The following is a 14,726-nucleotide window of genomic DNA, read 5'->3' as shown; positions in this document are numbered from 1 at the left end:
GTAGGGTGCAAGAAGAAGAGCGGGAGAAGTTGGTGAGGCTGTCCTGGTATCAGGGATGTTAGGGGAAATGACTTATATAACAGGTGTTTCTCTCATAGTATAGCTCAAAGCTCTCAGGCCAGGTTTGGAGTGGAAGTAGGTTTGATCCCATGTCAGAGTTGCGTTTGAAGCAATGAGATAATCTTATGCGATTTCTCATTGGAAGAGAAGACATCTGAGGAGTGACTTCTAGAGTAAATGTTTAGATGCCAAATCCCCGTATTGAAAATCCTGTGTTTAGAGTCTCTCCTGTGTAATCTTTAGCCTCAGCCATCTTTGAACACATACAGGCTGGGTTCTCACCGACCCCAAATGTGTGTGGTGTTTCAGAAATCAGTGACTTTCCAGGATGTTGCCGTGGACTTCACTGAGAAGGAGTGGCCCTTGCTGGATTCTTCTCAGAGAAAACTGTACAAAGATGTGATGCTGGAGAACTATAGCAACCTTGCCTCAGTGGGTAAGGCTGGCAGCATTTCTTCATTTATTCGTTCATGAATGAAATGTTTTTGTTGTAAGTACTTGCTGTGACCCAGGAACTGTGTGGGGATTCGGAACACAGTTATGAACAAGCTGACCTGGTGCCTGCCTTGATGGTACCTTGGCTATTGAGACCTGTCCATTGCACTGCCCTTGGAGGTTGTCAAGTGTGTCTGAGCTTGGGCATAGCTTTCTGAGTTAAGACGTCCTCAACCCTGGCAGTCCAGTGGTTAGAACTCTGAGCTTTCACTGCCAAGGGCACGGGCTCAACCCCTGGTCGGAGAAGTAAGATCCTACAAGCCATGCGCCATGGCCAAAAAGAAAAAAAAAAATCCTCATTCTTTTGAAGGGCAAAATGTGTGGGTATTTGTGGTTTTGTGTTTTATGAAAGCATTTCACTGTGTTCCTTAGAAATGTGGCACCATCATTTTGCTGCTCCTAAGTCAGACTTGTCCATCTTCAGAGCACTGAAGACCAAAACACTGACCCCAGACTAATGGAAGGGGTTGTCCTCTGCACGATCCTCCCTCAACATGTGTCTTTCCCCGTGAGTAGGGTGTCAGGTGAGCAAACCCAGCCTCATCTCCCACTTGGAGCAAGAAGAGGAGCTGAGGACAGAGGAGCAGGAACTTCACCAAGGCCCTTGTCCCGGTAAGCACCAGGCAGACACAAGTGCTTTTGAGAATCTGCTCTCTCCAGTGATTGGGATAACAGAGATCCATGAGGAAATGTCACCCAGGGAAATCTGAAAATGCTCTTTCTCTTTCACTGTCCCTCCATCCTCTCACAATTCTTTTGGTCTCCATGTCCCTTCTTCTTTAAATTCGACATGTGTCCAAATGGATTCTTTGTCCCATTCTTTCCTACTCAACATTCCTGATCTCACTCTTAATGTCATTATCAATGTCATTCTTTGAAGAGGTGCTTCTTAGTGAGTCAGCTTAAATTTCTACCCTTGTCATTGCCAAATATCTCACATAACCAGATTTTTCAGTCATTTTTACTCATCTGTGTTCTCCCCTTTCATATTCCCTTTCCTTCTTTAGGGTTAATATTTGCAAAGAAAGCCACCTCTGTTTTTGTCACCATCATCCCACCATTTTCTTTCTCCAGCAAGTTAATATTTTCCCAATTTGTTTCAGATTGGGAGACTCCATCTAAAACCAAATGGTCAATTCTTATGGAAGATATTTTTGGGAAGGAAACATCTCATGGTGTGACAATGGTAAGATTTCCTTGGGATAATTCTGGATCTTCCATATTGGGAGAGGACAGGGGCAGCCTGAGTTAGAAAAGCAGCTCAAAACCAGGCAGGTCCCCAAGAGGAAACAGTGTCAGAGACACTGAATATTACCGATTTGGGGAAAACCCTAAAACCTGACCCTAAACCTCTTCACTTAAAGTTCCAGTGAGTAAATATTTCTATAACTGTGTCTCAGATGTTGAGTGTTGGGGCTTAATTGAGTTTTAAACAGTTAACAAAGTATATGCAAAAAGCTTTCTGAAAGTTATACACATGGAGCCTCAGAGCATAGCATTCACTTGTTTTCTTTGATGGAGTCCAAATGAGGCAGGAGCAGTACTTTTGCACTGAAAATTATGACATCATTAGTCATAATGATGCACTTCTATTTATGCCAGTTTATGTAGGGATAGTCTTAGGAATTTAATGAATATGGGAAATGCCTGAGTCAACCCTCCCTCTTCATCAACAGGAAAGCAGTCGGCTTGGAGAGAAATCCAGTGAATATGCTAACCTGTTTGACGTCTTCAGCATGGGTACTCATCTTACTCAGCAAATGGGAAGGCACACTAGCAAGAGGCCTTATCACCGCCGGGACTGTGGGGTGACTTTCAAGAACAGATCCCATGTAAACCAACATGTGAACATTTACAATGGGAGGAAAATGCATGAGTGTCATCAGTGCCAAAAAGCCTTCACCACGAGTGCTTCCCTTACACGGCACAGGAGAATACACACTGGGGAGAAACCCTATGAGTGCAATGCCTGTGGGAAAGCTTTCAATGACCCCTCAGCTCTTAGGAGTCATGCAAGAACTCACCTCACAGAGAAGCCCTTTGACTGCAGTCAGTGTGGAAATGCATTCCGAACCCTCTCCTCACTGAAGATACACATGAGAGTTCACACTGGGGAGAGACCTTACAAGTGTGATGAATGTGGGAAGGCATATGGCAGGAGCTGCCATCTCATTGCACACAGAAGAACACACACTGGAGAGAGACCCTATGAATGTCACGACTGTGGGAAAGCTTTCCAGCATCCCTCACATCTCAAAGAGCACGTCAGGAACCACACTGGAGAGAAACCCTACGAATGCACGCAGTGTGGAAAAGCCTTCCGATGGAAGTCCAACTTTAACTTGCACAAGAAGAACCACATGGTAGAGAAAACATACGAGTGTAAAGAGTGCGGGAAATCCTTTGGGGACCTCCTCTCACGGAGAAAACACATGAGAATTCACATTGTAAAGAAACCTGTTGAATGTAGACAGTGTGGGAAAGCCTTCAGAAACCAGTCCATCCTTAAGACACACATGAATTCCCACACTGGAGAGAAACCGTATGGGTGCGATCTCTGTGGGAAAGCCTTCAGTGCAAGTTCCAACCTAACTGCGCACAGAAAAATACACACTCAAGAGAGGCGCTACGAGTGTGCCGCCTGCGGTAAGGTCTTTGGTGATTATTTATCACGGAGGAGGCACATGAGCATCCATCTCGTAAAGAAGCATGTCGAATGCAGACAGTGTGGGAGAGCCTTCAGAAACCAGTCGACCCTTAAGACACACATGAGGAGTCACACAGGAGAGAAGCCTTACGAGTGTGATCACTGTGGGAAAGCCTTTAGCATCTGCTCGAACCTTAATGTGCACCGGAGAATACACACTGGGGAGAAGCCCTACGAGTGCCTGGTCTGCGGGAAAGCCTTCAGTGATCACTCGTCCCTCAGGAGTCACGTGAAGACGCACCGGGGAGAGAAGCTCTTCACATCATCAGTGTGGAAAAGGCTTCAGTGACACATCTCTTTAAAGAGAAACATGAGAGTGGAGACCTGGCAGGTGTAAGGAAGGCAGGAAGCCTTGATGAACTCATTTCACTGGGCACAAAAGAATATGTGTTAACTTGGGAGAAATCCAATTTGTGTAATAACTGTGGAAAGACTTGGGTTTTTCCACATCACTTTGGAGATAGTGTGAGAACTCAAGATAGTTGAGAAAACGTGTTTGTGGTGTGAAGAAGCCGTCAGTGTATGTTTAGCTCTCAACAAATGAGAACTTAGGAGGAGAAGCTCTAATCTGATGTTTAATGTCAAAATGACTTTAGCATCACCTTGTACCTCCTTGGCACAAGAGTAAGCCCACCAGGGAGGATCTCTGTAAATTCCAAGACTGGATGGACCTTTCCTGGTCTCACTGTATTCCTCATGCGAGAAATCACACTGAAGAGAAAAACCTATGAAATAAGGAACATGGGAAAGTCGGTAACGGGTGGGCAAACTGGCCAGCTGTCTGTTTTTGTACAGCTGGCAAGTTGAGACTATTTGTTGCATTTTTAAGGAGAAAAATATGTGCCAGAGACCATGTGTGCCCGACAAAGTCTAAAATACTGTTTGGCCCTTTACAGAAAAAAATTGCCAGTCCTTGGTCTACAGCAGTGGTTTCTCAACTGGGGATAACTTTGCTCCCCGGGAGACACTTGGCAATGTCTGGAGACATTTTTGGCTGTCAAAGCTGGGGAGGTGCCACTGGCATGTTTTGGGAAACATCGGGGATGCTGTTAAATATCCTGCAGTGGACAGGAGGCTTCCCCCAAGAGAGAGAAATTATGTGCCCCGAAATGTCAGTATTGTTGAGGTTGAGAAACCTTAGCCAACAATCCCTCCATTTTTTATGAAACATGTGGGTACTCGCACTAGGAGAAATTTCTATTTAAAACTTCAAAATTATAATCAGTGTAATTTTTTCAGGAAACACATGAGAACCCACACTGCAGACAATCCCTATGTGGAGATAATTTCATCCACAGCCCTGTCACTTGTGCATATGAGAATTCACTCCCCAGTGGGATTTCTTAGTAAATGTGGAATTGCACTTATCAGTCTTTCATCATGAAAGTGGATCCCAGCTTATGAATTTTTAAGTCTTTAACTTTAAGATTATGCTCTTTCAAATAACCCTTATACCTCATCACAGAAGGTTTGTATATAGTATTTTTACTAGAATTTCATTCTCGATATGTGTTTATTTCCTTTTGGACAACTTACTTGACCGATGGAATTTTTTAGAATAGTGTTACATGCTGTGTAACGTGTGGGTATTTTTAGTACCTGTTTGTTACAAGTATCTAATTCAAATGCAGTTGTGATCAGAGCAGGATGTCTTCATCAGATTGATCCTTTGGAATGTTTTTGGCCTCCCATCCAGCCAAGAGTAACATATAGTTGCTCCTTCAGTATCTCATATACTTTTTTTTTTTTTTTTTTTTTTTTTTTTTTTTTTTTTTTTTTTTTTTTTTTTTTGGCGGTACGCGGGCCTCTCACTGTTGTGGCCTCTCCCGCCGCGGAGCACAGGCTCCGGACACACAGGCTCAGCGGCCATGGCTCACGGGCCCAGCTGCTCCGCGGCATGTGGGATCTTCCCGGACCGGGGCACGACCCCGCGTCCCCTGCATCAGCAGGCAGACTCTCAACCACTGCGCCACCAGGGAAGCCCTCATATACTTTTATATCAAGAAAGTCCAAGTTTTGTCTGATTAGAAAGGTGTGCTATTTTTAAAAATCTCTTACAGGTTTTCCTGCAGCGAGTACAGTCCACGGCCACAGCCTGGCCATTGACAAATAAGCAGATATCACTGTATGGGCTGTAAAAAAGCTTTTGAAAAAGAGTCATTCTTGCCTAGATTCTTCTCTACATTTTTTTTTCCTTGCTCTTCTCATTACTTTTCACCTTGAAAAGAGATTCAGTATCTTGTGTTAAAGGTGCATCTTATGACTGTGAGGATGCAAGCCACAGGCTGAAGGGGGAGATAACCGCAGAAAAATCACAATGATCCTGGCTTCCCCCGTGGCTTCTTTTCGAGTGTCTGCAGTAGTCCTGCATTTGTTGTTTCCAGACTTCCTATTACATGAGAAAAAAGAAAACTGATTATTGGTTTAAGCTACTTTGGGTATTTGATTGTTTAATCTATTTAATAATTGTTTTATTGGTGGCAAGAGGGTTCCACTGTACCCAGCTGGATGCTATCTGTAACCCATACATCTGGTCATTAGTGAGGTTGGAGAGCTGCTACATGTGTGGGTATAATCTACTTATACTTTTAATTGTTGGATATGGGTTTTAAAAATCCTTAAACCATGTTTTTAAATTGTATTTCAAATCCCTGATGTACTTAAACATTACTTCTTGACTTGTGCTGAAATAAGTGTATTAGTTTTCACAAAAGCTCTAAGAAGTAGGTACCACCAGTAACTCCCTTTTGCATATGGGCAGTCTGAGGCAAGGAAGTTTAAGGGTGCTTGTGTGAGGTCAGCTCATTAACAAGTAGTAGTGTCTGTGTTTTGAGTCCATACTCTTTTATGTCAGGCCCTGTTTGGTGCCCTGAATCTATAGCAGTGAGTCAGGATTTTTGCCTTCATTGGTGATCACATTCTACTTGGGATTAAGGCACATGATAAACAAATGAGTAAATATATTGTATATCAGATGGTGGTCAGTTCAGTGCTGGGAAATTTAAGCATGGTGATGATGAGAGGGATGCGGGGGTTCAGTGGAACTATTGGATGGATAGTGAAAGCCTTTCGTTTAAGGGGACATTTGAGTAGAGATGTAAATTCACTGCCAGTGTGCACCATGTTGTAATGTGGGGAAGAGCACCCTCGGCAGTTCAAAGGTCATGAAAAAGAATTTTGCTTGGGACAGAGGGCCAGTGTGACTGGAGTCAGGCAAGCTTGGGAGTTGCAGAAGGTGTTGAGGTCAGAGCTGGATTGAGGTCCTGTTCACTGCAGCATCTTGTGGGTTAACTGGAAGGACTTTGCCTTTCTTTCTCAGTGTGGAAAGTCAGTGGAAGATTTTGGACAGAGAAGTGACAGCCATTCAATTTCTGTTTTTAGAGGAACATAGTGGCTTATGGGTTGATAGGCTAAATAGAGGGACAAGATGCAAACAGAAACCTGTTAGAAGGTCATTGCAAAGTTCAAGTTAAATGTAACAGGGTCCAGATTATTAGTAGTAGGAGTGTTTTGAGAGTCACGTTGAATGTGGCTGTAGTTTCTTTTGTATTTTCATCCCATAATTCGTTTAACTAGTGCTGATGTACAGTTAGTTGCTGGACTATTTCCACTTTTCCCAGTTAGGAACAATGCTGCTTTAAGAAATTGTGTACATGCCTTCTGGAGCATTGCTGAGTTATTCCAGGAGTGTGAAATTGCTGGGTTATAAAGTCTGCATGTTCATTTTATCTTAATGCCACAGTTGTTTCTGCAGTGTTTGTGTAATGATACCTGTGTGTTAACATTTAAAACAGGTTTTACTGAAATGCAAAGTGCTTATTAACTCATACATCTGTACAGCTAAATTATCACATGAACACATCTGTGTAAACAGGCAAGAAAAATGTTTTACTCTCATTCCTGATAACCCCTTCTCACTTCGTCCACATAACAAACCTTTCCTTACCCCTCACAAGTGACTAATATTCTAACTCTGACAACATGGCTTGGATTTTTGTTTTTGAACCCTATGCAAATGGAGCCACACAGTATACGTTCTTTAGTGTCTGTCTTAATTTGCCCAGTATTTTTGTGAGGACCTCTAGATAGTAATACATTTTATTGGGTTCCATTGTTTGAATATTCCATTTATTTAAGCAGTTTGTGTTGATGGAGGTTTGTCTTTTCAGCTTGGGGCTATTGTAAATAATGCTGCTGTGAGCATATTTTAGTATTTCTGATAGTGCATAAGTGCATATATTTCTCTTGGGTGTATACCCTGGACTGAAATCACTGGATCACATGGGCTGCATATTTCATAGATGATGCCAATTTTCCAAAGTGGTTGTACAAATTTCTTTTTCAACAGGCTATTTTATGGAGTTGGATCAGATGATACTAAAGTTGCCTGCCTTTTTCTTACTGATTTATATATTCCGGGTGTGGGCCCTATGGCTGGATACATTTTGCAAGTAATTTTTCCCACTCTGGCTTGTCTCTTCAGTGTTTTAATTGGTGTCTTCTGATGAAATGAGTTCTTAATTTTAATGTCACCTAATTTTTTTTTTTTGGCAACACAGGACTGAAAAGCCATTTTATTTCCACAGTTACATTCTTAGGATTAATAAAATTATTTTTGGAATTGATCTTGGAGGTAGGGAACCATAATATTAATAATACCTCACCATTTCCCACACAGACACAAAGCAAATGCACAACACAACACCAGACGTACCGAATGTCATCTAATCTTTATGGGCATCATTCTTCTGTTCCTGTGTAAGAAACATTTACCTATCCTGAAGGCAAGAAGATGTTTCACATTTTTTTCTATAGGTTTTATTGTTTTCATATACACATTTAGATCTACACCTTGGAATTGATTTTTTGTGTTATTGTGTGAGGGAGGATTAAGTTTTTTTTTTTCCGTATTAACCCAGCATCATTTATTTTAAAAGTACATCTTTACCCTAGGGGTTTTTCACCTTTGTCATATACTGAATTCCATACGTGTTGGGTCTAAATTTGGACTTTATTCTATTCTATTGGTCTGTTTGTTCACACACCATGCCACAGTGTTTAAATTATAAATCAGAGGCTTTATAATAAGTTTCAATGTCTGGATGGACTAGTTCCCCCTCATGGTTTTTCTTTTTAAGTGTTTTTCTAGGTATTCTTGTATGCATGTGTGTGTGCGGGGAGGGAGGTATACGTACTTGTCTATTATCTTGTCCAACTCCATAAAATTAGCTTGTTGGTATTTTTATTGGCATTGCCTTGAATTTATAAGTTAAAAATTAACTTGAGGGAATTAATATCTCTATAATGTCATCTTATCCAAGAACAGGAGATGTCTTCTGATTAGTTCAAGTCTACTTTAGTGTATGTCAGGAATGTTTAAGAATTTGCTTTGTAAAAGTTTTCTACATTCTTGTTAGGTTTTCCCTAAGTATTTAATATTACATTGTAAATTAAATTTTCTCTATCATTATGTTTTCTCTTCACAGTTTCTGTATATGAGATCTATTAATTTTGTATCTTGATTTTATAATTTGATACTTCACTGAATCCTTTCACTTTTTGAGTTCATTTTATTATTTATTTATTGGGATTTTCCAGGTATACTACCGTATCATCTGCAAACTGAGTGAGCTTTGCTTGTTTATCAACTCTTATGCCTCTTATTGTTTTTGATTGTCTGATTGCATTGGCTAGTACCTCTAGTATGATAATAGAGGGCATTCTTGCCTTGTTCTAGAGGTAATGCCCCTATTGTTTTTCCATTCATTAAGATAAATGTTCTTTAGAACTAAGGTGTACAGTTGACCCTTGAACAACGTGGGGGTTAGGGACACCGACCCTCCACACAGAAAATCCATGTATAACTTTACACTTTGCCCTCCATATCCATGGTTCCACATCCAAGGATTCAGTTGCAGATTGTATAGTATTGTAGTACATATTTTTTGAAAAAAAAAAAAAAATCCATGTATAAGTGGACCCATGCAGTTCAAACCTATGTTGTTCAGGGGTCAACTGTATATTTTATCATATTGAGAAGGTATCCTCTGTTCTTGAATGTTTTACCATGAATGGGTATTGTATTTTGTGCAAGTTTTTCTGAACATCAATGAGGAGGATTGTGATTCTCTTCCTCTGATTTATCAATATAGTATATGATATTAATAAATTTCTCAATACTCAACAGACTTTGTGTCCCTAGAATGAATTTTATTGGCCATGGTATATTATTTTCTTAATGTGTTGTTGGATTCTGTTTGCTAGTGTTTTGTTTAGAATTTTGCATTGATATTCATGAATAATTGACGTGTGGTTTCTTGGTACTGTCTGTCTGGTTTGGGTATTAGTATTATGGCTGCTTCATGAGAGGAACTAGGAATTTTTGCCTCCTTTTCAATGCTCTGGAATAATTTGTACAGCATTAAGACTGTGGTTTTTAGAAGATTTGGTAGAATTCTTTGTGAAACCATCAGGGTGGAGTGCTTTTTAGTGGTTTGTTTTCTTAGGAACTTTATTTCTTTAGTGGAAATTGGTCTGTTTTAAGCTTTCTAACCTGAATGGAGTCAGCACTGGTAATCTGTATTTTCCTAGGAAATTGTTCATTTCATCTAACATAGAGGTCAGCAAAGTGGTTATATGATTTTAAAAATATTTTTTGATTCAATGGTCATCACCTCTTATTTTTTGTACCTTTGCTTTCTCATTTCATGCATCAAATAAGCTAGTGGTTTATTTGTTTTTTGAAAAAAATGGAATTAATTTCTTTTTATTATTTATTTATTTAGGCTGTACTGGGTCTTAGTTGCAGCATGCAGGATCTTTAGTTGTGACATGCGGACTTCTTAATTGTGGCATGCAGGTGGGATCTTAGTTCCCCGACCAGGGATCGAACCTGGGCCCCCTGCATTGGGAGCGTGGAATCTTACCCACTGGACCACCAGGGAAGTCCCTTCCTCATTAATTTCTACTTTTATCTCCACTACTTCCTTATGCTTTCTTTTGGTTTATTTTTCTTTTTCTAGGTTTTTTTTTCTTAACTAGTAATTCATTCTTAATCTGTCATTTCATTCACAAGTGTTTTGTGCGGTGAATTTTCCTCTGCTCACTGCTTTGAATGCATCCCGTAGATTCTAATATGTAGTTTTGATTATCATCATTTCTCTACAGTTCTGTAATTTCAGTTTATATTTTTACTTTCACTTAGGAGTTAATAAGTTTTTAAATATCCAGGTACAGGGCTTCCCTGGTGGCGCAGTGGTTGAGAGTCCACCTGCCGATGCAGGGGACACGGGTTCGTGACCCGGTCCGGGAGGATCCCACGTGCCGCGGAGCGGCCGGGCCCGTGAGCCATGGCCGCCACAAACCCCAAAAAAAAAAAAAAAAAAAGTATCCAGGTACAAGAGCCCTTTTGGTTTTTGTTAGTAAAGTCTAGGTTTATTTTATGTTGATATTCTGCAATTTGAATATAATATGCCTAGATCTAGACTTTTTTTTTCCTTTTTTCTTTTTTGTATTGATCCCGTTTGTATTGATGATCTCTTAGCTTCCTATGTCTGGTGGTTTGCTGTCAGTAATTTTGGAAAATTCTCATCTGTTATTACTTCAAATATTCTTTTCTCTCATTCTTCTCCTTCTGGTATTCCCATTATATGCATTTACACCTTTTGTAAATTGTCCTGCAGTTCTTGGATATCGTTTTTCTTTTCATATTTTTCTTTGCATTCCAGTTTTGAAAGTTTCACTGCTGTATCTTCAAGCTCACTGATCATTGATTCTTTGTTCAGCCACATCCAGTCTATTGAGCCCATCCTTTGATAGCATTCTTCATTTCTGATATAGTGTTTTTTATTTTTAGCATTTCCTTTGATTCTTTTTTTTAATTTAAATTTTAATTTATTTATTTTTGGCTGTGTTGGGTCTTCGTTGCTGTGCGCGGACTTTCTCTAGTTGCGGCAAGCAGGGGCTACTCTTCGTTGCAGTGCACGGGCTTCTCATTGCGGTGGCTTCGCTTGCTGCGGAGCACAGGCTCTAGGTGCGTGGGCTTCAGTGTTGTGGCACGCAGGCCCAGTAGTTGCACAGGCTCTAGAGCGCAGGCTCAGTAGTTGTGGAGCATGGGCTTAGCTGTTCCATGGCATGTGGGATCTTCCCGGACCAGGGCTTGCACCCATGTCCCCTGCATTGGCAGGCAGATTCTTAACCACTGAGCCACCAGGGAAGTCCTTGATTCTTTCTTAGTTTCCATTTCTCTGCTTACATTACCCATTTGTTCTTACATATTTCCTTTATCCATTAGAACCCATACCATATTAACCACAGTTAATTAAAATTCCCAGTCTGGTAATTCAAAAGTCTCTGCCATAACTGAGTCTGGTTCTGATGCTTGCTTTCTTGTTTTAGACTTTCTTTTCTTTTCTCCTTGCCTTTTAATATGGCTTGCAGTTTTTTTGTTGACATCTTGACATGATATGTTGGGTAAAGTGAACCGCAGTAGATAGTCCTTTAATGTACTTAATGTTTTTCTAGCTAGAAGTTAACCTATGTTTGCTGGTTGCTGTAGCTATTGTGTCAGAGGCTAAAGTATCCTCCAGTGTCCTTATTTGTATCTTCCCTGTTCTTGGGTTCTTCTAGACACTCTTTTTAAAATTTTTATTTATTTACTTACTTTTGCAGCCTCTCAAAATTTATTTGGGTTTGTTTAATTTTTATTTTTATCTTTTGGCCATGCTGTGCGGCTTGTGGGATCTCAGTTCCCCGACCAGGGATTGAACCCCGGGCTATAGGAGTGAAAGCCTGGAATCCTAACCACTATGCCACCAGGGAACTCCCTAGAGACTCTTTAAATAGGGGCTTAAGACTAGCAGTTCTTTAAACTGTAGTCCTTTGTTCTACATGAGCCCAGGAAAATCCTTTCCCTTCAGTTTAAGCTACGTGTGTTCCTTTATATTTGTCTTTAGCCCACTGCTACTTTTATGAATTCAGAATAAAAGCTGTTTTTTTTAAAAAAGTACTCAGTTACGCCTTGAGAATCTAAGTAGATAAATAAATCTGCTTCCTAAAGACAAGTTCCAGCCTCAGGCCTTTGACAATCCTTCTGACCTAATATTTGTGATAACTAAAAAGTTTCTCTACCTTACTCAAGAAGGCAGATTTGAATACTGTAACATAGATTAACTGCCGTCTTCTACACACCACTGTGAGTTAGTCATTCACCTGAGAAGACACAGGTGAAATAAGTCAACTTATCAGCTGGAAACTGGGACCATTTATTGAGTGCTGTCTGTTCAGCCTCACTTCGTCTCTCAACTGCAGTACCTTTCATGCTGGCACCACCTGATATATCAGTTGGGCTTATAGTGCATTATGTTGGGGGGCAGGTCACAGGGCTTCCGTCTTCTGTTTGTCTTCCTGAAGTCCCTGCACCCTGTCCATTTGCAGTGCTCCATGCCGGTCTTTGGGTGCTTGGTGGGGGGCAGTTGCACATCTGTGAGTGAAGGTGGTGAGTGTTCTGCAGATCAAACGTTTTCTTCAGCTCATTAGTGAAGAAATAGCAATTACTGACTGGCTCTTGCCTACATTTGAAAAAACATAATGTACCCTAGAGGCCAAGCCCAAGGGGGGGGAGAGCACTTTCTCTCAGCATTGAGTAAAATATGACTATTTCTTTAATTAGGAGCCCTGGGAATCCAGCACAGCTACTCCCTCAGCCCAGTTCCTCCCTCATGTCAAGTAACAGGGCAGAAGGAAACTGAATTCCCATTGCCGCCTAAGTGGCTCAGAGCTCTTGCATCTCATTGCACTGTTCTGCCAGTTCTTGGGACAGATGTGATACCTTACACAGTCTCTCTGGAGAGGACTTGTAATTATACCCCTACCCAGTCTTCTTGTCTCACTGTGGCTTTCAGTTCTTGGGGCCTCTCCAGCAGGAAGCAGCTCTGTCTTATGTAATGTTTGGGTAACTCCACTCCGCTCAGGAGTTTTTCCTCTCTAGGGAACCAGTGAATATCAGTTAAGTGCCTTACACTGGACTAGGCTTTGGCAAGAAAGACATGGTGCTGTCCTTAAAGGAGTAAAGGTCTAAGAGGAGAGACAGATATAAACAACAAATGAGATAGTTAGTATGGCCTGGTAATCCATTAACGAGGCCCCGAGGAGGGATGCTGAACTTCGGGAGTTCAAGGAAAGCCATATTGAAGAGATGATGCAAGCTAAGTTTAGAAGGCTTATTTATAGAGTTCAGGATCAGATTTGAATATGCATGTCAATCCTGAGGGCAAAGGCACAGAAAAACATATATAACATTCTCTGACATGTAAAAGGACAGTCTTTGAAGTAGGAGATAAAGCTGAAGAGATAACATGGGACATTATATAACACACATGTACATCAGGACTTTATCAATCTCAATTTAAATGTTAGTTGAAGTTGATGGAAATCCATTGGCATTTGATGCGATTTGCTGTGTAGGAAGAAAGGTAGCCTGTGCATGCTCCTTCGTAGAATGGAATGAAGGGGGCCTGTTCATATTTGCTGCATAATAAACTACCTCAAACACCGTGGTTTAAAACAACCACCATTTACTTCGTTTACAATTCTGTCGCTTGACAATTTGGGCTGTTCTTAGCTGGGCTTACCATGTGCTTGCAGTTGGCTGCTGGTTTGGTTACTTGCCCTTCACTCCGGTCTCATCCCCCAGTAGTCTAGATGGGGCCTGTACACATGATGCCAGAGGGTTCCAGAAGAGCGCAAGCTCCACCCTGCAGGGGCTTTTCAAGCCCCTGCATGTGTCATGTTTGCCTGCACCCCATTGCCCAGTGCAGTCACATGAGTCAGCCCAGTGTGGAAGGGTCCTCAGAATTACACAGAAGGGACATGGGTACAGGAAAGGGAAGAAATGGTACCTATTTTTACAGTTGCCACAAGGCCAGTGTTTATATTGCAAGAATTTCAAATGAGGGAGAATAGCTTTATATAGATAAAATTGACATATAAGAAGCTGCACATTCTTAAAATATACAATTTGATAAGTTTTGACCTATATGTACACTTGTGAAACCATTGTCACAGTCAAGGTGGTGAACCCCCAAAAGTTTCCTCATGTCGCTTTGTAATCCTTCCCCATCATTACCCAGGCAACCAATGAACAGATAAGATTCTTGTTCTCTGGCGCTTCAGTCACTAAGATTTGTTCATCTGTTTATTCAACAAGTGTCCGTTGATGGTCTGTTCCAGAGCTGTGGCCTCCTTCTCCATGCAAGGATTCTTCTGTCTAGAGACCAATATTTTAGGTCCATTCTCTTTTGGGCCTTAGGAAAACTAGGGTCTAACCCTTACTTTTTTTTTCCTCTTCATTTTCCTTTCTGAGTCGTGGTAAATCAGTGGTTCTCATTCAAGAGTGATTTTGTCCCTAAAGGATATTTGGCAGTATCTGGAGTTTTTTTTTTTGTTTGTTTTTTTTTTTTTTTTT

The 14,726-nt window shown here is 41.0% G+C and overlaps 1 protein-coding gene across 1 annotated transcript in view; it reads left to right on the top strand.

Moving 5' to 3' along the window:
* ZNF317 (zinc finger protein 317) overlaps nt 1-3,551 on the top strand; it is a 4,434-nt gene extending 883 nt beyond the window's left edge. Inside the window, exons 3-6 of the mRNA XM_007461117.1 lie at nt 370-496; nt 1,072-1,167; nt 1,659-1,741; nt 2,232-3,551. Coding sequence (XP_007461179.1) covers nt 370-496; nt 1,072-1,167; nt 1,659-1,741; nt 2,232-3,551 — 1,626 coding nt within the window. The remainder of the gene's footprint in view (nt 1-369; nt 497-1,071; nt 1,168-1,658; nt 1,742-2,231) is intronic.
* The last annotated feature ends 11,175 nt before the right edge of the window (nt 3,552-14,726 follow it).

The sequence above is a fragment of the Lipotes vexillifer genome, unplaced genomic scaffold (genome assembly GCF_000442215.2).
Source record: "Lipotes vexillifer unplaced genomic scaffold, Lipotes_vexillifer_v1.1 scaffold469, whole genome shotgun sequence".
Classification (NCBI taxonomy): Eukaryota; Metazoa; Chordata; class Mammalia; order Artiodactyla; family Lipotidae; genus Lipotes; species Lipotes vexillifer.
Note: the sequence above shows the minus strand (reverse complement) of the source record. Positions and strands in the feature narration are given on the sequence as shown.